The sequence below is a fragment of the Salvia hispanica genome, chromosome 5 (genome assembly GCF_023119035.1).
Source record: "Salvia hispanica cultivar TCC Black 2014 chromosome 5, UniMelb_Shisp_WGS_1.0, whole genome shotgun sequence".
NCBI classification, from domain to species: domain Eukaryota; kingdom Viridiplantae; phylum Streptophyta; class Magnoliopsida; order Lamiales; family Lamiaceae; genus Salvia; species Salvia hispanica.
In genome coordinates this window covers 38,160,902-38,167,452 of record NC_062969.1, presented here as the reverse complement: position 1 = coordinate 38,167,452, position 6,551 = coordinate 38,160,902, and the positions used below count along the sequence as shown (strand labels likewise).

At 37.4% G+C, this 6,551-nt stretch overlaps 1 protein-coding gene across 1 annotated transcript; it reads right to left on the bottom strand.

Moving 5' to 3' along the window:
- Window positions 1-3,153: 3,153 nt before the first annotated feature.
- Window positions 3,154-5,390, bottom strand: LOC125189985. The gene is made up of 5 exons (XM_048087190.1): window positions 4,902-5,390; window positions 4,413-4,764; window positions 4,222-4,329; window positions 3,881-4,119; window positions 3,154-3,297 (listed from the first exon to the last, which is right to left on the bottom strand). Exons 1-5 carry the CDS (start codon window positions 5,388-5,390, stop codon window positions 3,154-3,156), a joined length of 1,332 nt encoding a protein of 443 aa, XP_047943147.1.
- Between the last annotated feature and the right edge of the window lie 1,161 nt (window positions 5,391-6,551).

The following is a 6,551-nucleotide window of genomic DNA, read 5'->3' as shown; positions in this document are numbered from 1 at the left end:
ACATATGTGAAGTGTATGTAGTGTATGAAATTGTGTAGTGTGTGAAGTGTGTGTAGTGTGTGAAATGTGTGAAGTGTGTGTAGTGTGTGTAATATGTGAAGTGTGTGTAGTGTATGTATATTGACCAAACATGTCAATTCAATTTCATATCAATTCTTCATTTTACCTAACATAGGATTTGGAATTGAATTCCTTCCAATTCAATCCCATAGAATTCAAATTCCAATTCAATTCCAATTTCGTATACCAAACGGAGCCTCAATGAATTTGGATTTCGATGTGTTGAATCGGAGCTCTACTTCGTCGAGCTGCGACTCAGTTCCGTAAATGGCCTCAAGAGACTTGTAAATGGGCACGGGCAGGTCATCGTGTCTCGCCATTGATTGGGTGAGCTCGGAGCTCCGGCAACCGCCCGATTATCTCAAACCGGAAAGATTAAGAACCGGAATAGAAGAAGAACCGGAGAAACGGCGTACTCGACTGGCTGGAACTTGGCTCTGTCGCCTCCGGAGATCACAACATAGGCGCAGGGGTTGCGGCGGGAGAATGAAGAGGATGAGTCCTTGTAGTGCTTTCTTCTGTGCGATGGTCGAGAGAGCGACTACATGGAAATGGATAGGTTCGATCTTCTGCTATTTTGAGTTCAGCTTTCGGTGGCGGCGCCGGGGTAGTAGAACCGACAGGGAAGAACAACAAAAGAGAGAAGTTTTTTAAGAATAATAATTTTTTATTTAAAAATAAATCATTATTAAAATGCTTAAATTGGTCAAAATCGACTAAATATAAGTTGATCATTTATTTTTTACTCTGCCGTCCATTTTGGACTAAGTCCGACTCGATTTTAAATGTATAGGACCAAATAATTCAAAACGTAATGACTATGACCAAAATCGTTCTCGTCTTTTAATACAACAGAGGAACCATTTCCGAGAATGATGGCATTCTGACACATAGCTTTGTTGATCCCATTTTTAATGTAGTACTCCGTACGTACTATTCAAGATGTCCACCTTTCATTTTTAGTTTATATCACTTAAGATATCCACTTTCCATATTTGGAAACAAATTCATCAATCCCCTCCCTCATTAAAACACCCAACTAGTAGTACCTTTCTATACTTCTCTAAATAATTCTTCCTAAAACATCGTACCACTCAAGATTGTGGACATCATGAGTGGAACGGAGTTATTAGTATTCTATTTATTGACTTATTTAATACTCTCTCCGTCCATGTAAAATAGGCCACCATCATTTTCTGCACTCGTTTTGAAAAAATGATAATAAATAGTTAAAGTAGAGAGAAATAAAAGTAAGAGAGGGAATAATATAGACAAGAGACTTATCTACGTTATTCTCTCTTGTACTTTACTTTCTCTCCACTTTAACTATTTATTATCACTTTTTCAAAACGAGTATAGAAAATAAAAATGCTCTATTTTTCGTGGACGGAGGGAGTATATATCTAATGGAAAAGTATCAAATTAGTAAGTAAAACAAGGAATTATATTTATTTTTAATCACTTGTTTACACTGAAAATTTGTATTTATATTTTTATCTTTTTAGGTTGGAACCGATATAAACTTTCGTCCATCTTTTAATTAAAGGGTATATATTTTTCAGATAGAAAATAAGAAGAAAAGGCTGATATTTCCCGTGAACTTTAAAAGTTGCACGAAAAATCACAAACTTTGTCGGGTTGTGCAAATTTCCTGAGTGACCCGACCCTGAAATTTTCCGGCATTAACTTATCTTATGTAGCAGCCGGAACACAAAACTACGTCGTTTTGTGTTATGCTAAAAAAAAATTTCTATTAAAAAATCGCATATTTTAATACATATTTATCTGGAGGGAAAAAATTAGGATTTCTATCTTCACCAAGCGAGAAATCGCTGTGATCTCTGTAAAAAATCGCGCTAATCTGCATCGAGAGAACATCACCATCCGAAAATCACCATCCAGACAATTTCGACAAAAACGAAGTTAGATTTCTTGAAAGTCAGATTCGATTTTGGGTTTATTTCGAATTGCATTGATTCGAATTAGGGTTTATTTCGAATTGCATTGATTTTACTTTTATGGAAATTGATTTAGGGTTCTATTTTGAATTGTGGGTTCAAATCGATTTGGGATTCTATTCGAATTGTGAGTTCAAATCAATTTAGGGTTATATTCAGTTTGTCACCTGACTGAAATCGATGTAAGGTTTTATTCGATTTGTATGTTTATTCTTGGTCTTGCATTTATTCTTGTAACCATGGAGGAGGCACATTATTATTGATTTAATTGGATTTGGAGCATCTCATGTGTGGGATATGTATTTTTAATGAGGTAATTCATGCCAAATTGCCAATTATACATACTTGCTCGACTTTACCATGAGATTAATCATGTACTCATATTTCTAGACAAAACATGATGCAGTTTTTCAAACACTTGATTTTTAAATTTCATTACATACGCTTACGCTTGTGTTGTCTGATTTTATTGAGCTTGAGAATAATTTTTTTCTCTCTTTTTTGTGTTTTGTGTTTTGTGGTTATCATTTTTGTGTGTAGGATGTCCACATCGTCGTGTAATATGAGCCATGGGAGTTGGCCAAGACCAGAAGTCGTGGTTTGTAATCATGGAATTGAAACTCAACTTGTAACATCGAAGACGGATGCAAATCCTGGACGACGTTTCTATCGGTGCTATATTTGGAAGGAGGACGACTGCAAGTTCTTCTGCTGGATTGATCCATCTTGTCACCGAATCAAGAGAACAACATCCAAAAATCATTGCAAGCGAGAGTTGCTATGCATGATATGCTAACAGAGAAAGTTCGTTCCAAAGAGGTTGAATTGGAGTCACTCCAAATAGTGGCTGAAAATTTGTGTCGACAGAATCGGAACTTGAAGTATGCCATTTTGTGTTTATGTGTTGTGGTGTGTTTCTTATCTAGACTATAATAGTCCAGATTATGTAATAGTCTAATGTATGTCACCAATGTCTAGGTTTTTACATTGAAGTTCTAATGTGTCCCCAATTTTATCTTCATTGTAGACTTTATGAAATTTTCAATGCAGATGCAGTGTTAACTTAATTTATTTATCCTTCTTGTTCATGTGTTCTTTATTAATTCACTGCTCAACAGATTAGATTTATGTTTGTCTAAATTGTATCATCAATGGTGTTGTAAGCATGGAGATGTATGCATTCATTAAGTGAGTCAGATCTCAAGCGCATAATCCTCTTCATCCAGATTGCTCGACCAGGAATAGGCAATTCCATGTTTTTATTTTTCAGTTTGTTTTGCTTTAGGAAGTTGACATTTTAGTTCAGAATGAGGAAAGGAAAAAATAATATAATCTCCATAACTGAGGCAGATGTTTACCTGCTTGTATTCTTGACCAACAAACCAAACTTGCAAAGTGGTAGATGATAGGAATATATCTCCAAATGTCTCAAATTGTTACCAAAACAAACAAAATAGCTCAAAATGTAAACAAAACACACCAAATATCTCCAAATGTCTCAAATTGTCACCAAAATAAACCAAATAGTTCAAAATATCAACAAAACACACCAAATATCTCCAAATGTCTCAAATTGTCACCAAAACAAGCCAAATAGCTCAAAATGAAAAAACAAACAAAGAACATCTTCATGACACATCTCTAGGTTGCACTTTGTTGAGTATAGACTACTCCATCCGGGTTTGCTATACTCGGTCCAGCTCCAGCACTCTCTCTTCATCTACCCCTCCGTCGAACCGTGGTAGTGCCACTATGTGGCGTCTTGCGAGGCCTTCCCCTTTTTTACTGATAAAATTTGAATCAGTTCACAATATATTAGAACAAAACTCAAATCAATGTATTAAAGTCAAACAAAAACCGACCTTTGGTTGCTCTAGCAGACGAACAATCTCATTCTTGCAGGTCCTAGAGTTATGGCCTTCTTGGAAACAGTTTTGGCAAGTCATCACACATATCTTCCTTAGCCTGTTTGGTCTGTCCGGATCCTTCTCAAATGGGTCCCTCCTCCTAACCTTCTTAAGTCTACCAGGCATCTTTCTCACAGGTGGTGGGGTGACAGGATAAACTTCAGCAACAGGCCATAGTTTCTCCCCATTCACTGCTGGCAAGTCATACCCATAAGCCAACTTATACTTGCTCACTTAAAAGTATTGGTTGACATATTCATCGTCATCCTCCTTCAGAAAGTTAATAGCAGCAATACCATGCAAACAAGGGATGCCCGTTATATCCCACTTCCTACAACCACAATGTCTTTTTGAAGGAGTCACTACAAATCTATCATCGAAGTGAGTAACCTCGAAATTTCCCCCTAATGCAGGTATTATCGTACAGTTTCTGCTCTCATATACCATTGCATTGATTTTTTTTTTTTTGGACAAACGGTTGAACTACTCCCAGCAGATGCAATCTCGACAGCCTTTCTATACAACCTCTCCATAAGCGTTGTTCTTATCTCCTCAAGCATTTCTATTATGTGTTTATTTCTAGCCTCCAAAATGTACGCATTGAAACACTCACATACATTGTTCAGAATAGAATCAGAGCATTGTGTTGTGGTGAGGAATGCCTTACAGAATTTGCTTGGGTTCTTGGCCATTAAATCGGCAAATGCTTGCCCATCCTCACTCTTTAATTCCTTGCATGCCAAGGCATACTCTTGCCTGTATGTGCTTCTAACCAACTTCCGAAAAAGCTGCTTCAGTTTAGGACCTTTGGACTTTCTTCCAATTTGGCATATATGTGTCTGGCACAATTTCTATGCTCAGCTAATGGGATAAGCTCCTTAACCGCATTCTCAATCGCCTACAATCATAAATATTCTTGTAAGTTTAATTTAAGTATTTAGTGAATGCACAAGTAAAGTGTCAGTTTAGTTTATACCTTTTGTTGATCACTAATGATAGTAATTCCAACTCCTTCACCCAAGTTCAGCTCTTGCACTAAAATGTTAATGAACCAAGTCCAGCAAACCTCGTTCTCAACTTCAACTATTGCCCAAGCTATAGGATACATTTGATTATTCCCATAAGTTCGTACTGCAGATAACAAAATGCCACCTAGGTAAGTCTTCAAGAATGCCCCATCTAGTCCAATCATCCTCCTACACCCCTCCTTGAAACCTCTTCGCAACCCACTAAATCCAATGCACATTGCCTTGAACACAGCACCTACTTCCACATGTAGCTCAAACCTACCTTCTTTGTCAGCTCTACTCAACTCAAGTACATACCTCCTCAACTTGGCATAATGATCTTTAACAGATCCTGTCAACAGATCAATAGCTTTTCGTCTTGAATGGTATAGCTTCCACGTTATAGCCTTAACAACATACCTCTGCATCAAATCCCTACCTAAGTCTTTACAACTCATATTTGGTTTAAGCTTAAAGACATGAAAGTATTTTCTAGCAATCCAATTTGATGTAGCAATTTTATTCCTCATAGAATTAGGACAAGTGTGAACCCCTTCCTGATTTTTTTTATTAAAAATACACCAGTTTTGCTCACTTTACTCCCAGATATCATCCATTCACAAGGACTTTGGCAACCTGCTTGAAGTTCCTCCTTACTTGCTCTTTTAAAATGAATTTGACATCCATTCAACACTGCATTATAGTGCGTCTCTAGCCTGGTGTCCATCAATAAATCCCATACCAGCACTGAATGTAAGAAGCTTATGATCACATTTTGGATCATACATCACTTTGGCATGTCGCTGTCTAGTTCGTCTCCCTTCATCTTCAAAGTCAGTGGAGTCAGAATAAATATCATCCTCTTCAGAATTTTCATATTCAGACACATACTCAATCCTCTGTCCTCCATTGAGTATACCGTGGAACATCTCATCAGTTATTACAAAGGGCTTCTTTCTCTCTTTCATCTTCCTTCTGCATTCCTCATATTCTTCATCCTTAGAGACTAGTTCATCGGCTCCCATTTCATCATCGGTCTCCTCATCACTTGATGGTATAAAACTGTCATCACTTGAACTTTCATAATCTTCCCCAAAAACCTCGTCAGCTGATCTAGCTCCCTCCCCTCAGTACATTTAACTACCCTCTGACTAGCTCGCCTCTTAGTAGACTTAACTATCCTCTCACTACCTTGCTTCTCAGTAGACTTAGCCACCCTCTCAATGCCACTTCTATCAAAAGATATAGCAGTGGAAGTTCTAATTTTTCTCCATTGATTCATTCACATTTTTCTCCACATTTTTTTCAATCACACTCTTACCCTTGCTCATAGAAGTGGAAGTTCTAATTTTTTTGGCAGACTCAAAGTTGCTCTTTTCAACCACACTCTTGCTACTATTCACAGTTTCAGCCTTTTTCACCACCTTCTCTCCCACATGTTCACTACCCATGCCTTCAGTAGACTTTCTCCCATCAACAACATATATACTACACATTATGTTAAAACTATCTCTTAGAGTAGTAGATAACATCTCCATCACCTCCTTATCACTTTTTATATCCACATGGGTTGCTGACATAGGATTCACAAAGGTGAGTCTACCCCATGTGTCAATTCC

Bases quoted from the DNA above. Each gene is read 5' to 3' on its own strand.
- LOC125189985 (XM_048087190.1), bottom strand. From the start codon at position 5,390: ATGAGTTGTAAAGACTTAGGTAGGGATTTGATGCAGAGGTATGTTGTT. The intron at 4,765-4,901 runs GTATAAACTAAA...AAATTGTGCCAG, and splicing joins TCATTAGTGATCAACAAAAG to ACACATATATGCCAAATTGG. The intron at 4,330-4,412 runs GTAGTTCAACCG...TACCTGCATTAG, and splicing joins CGAGATTGCATCTGCTGGGA to GGGGAAATTTCGAGGTTACT.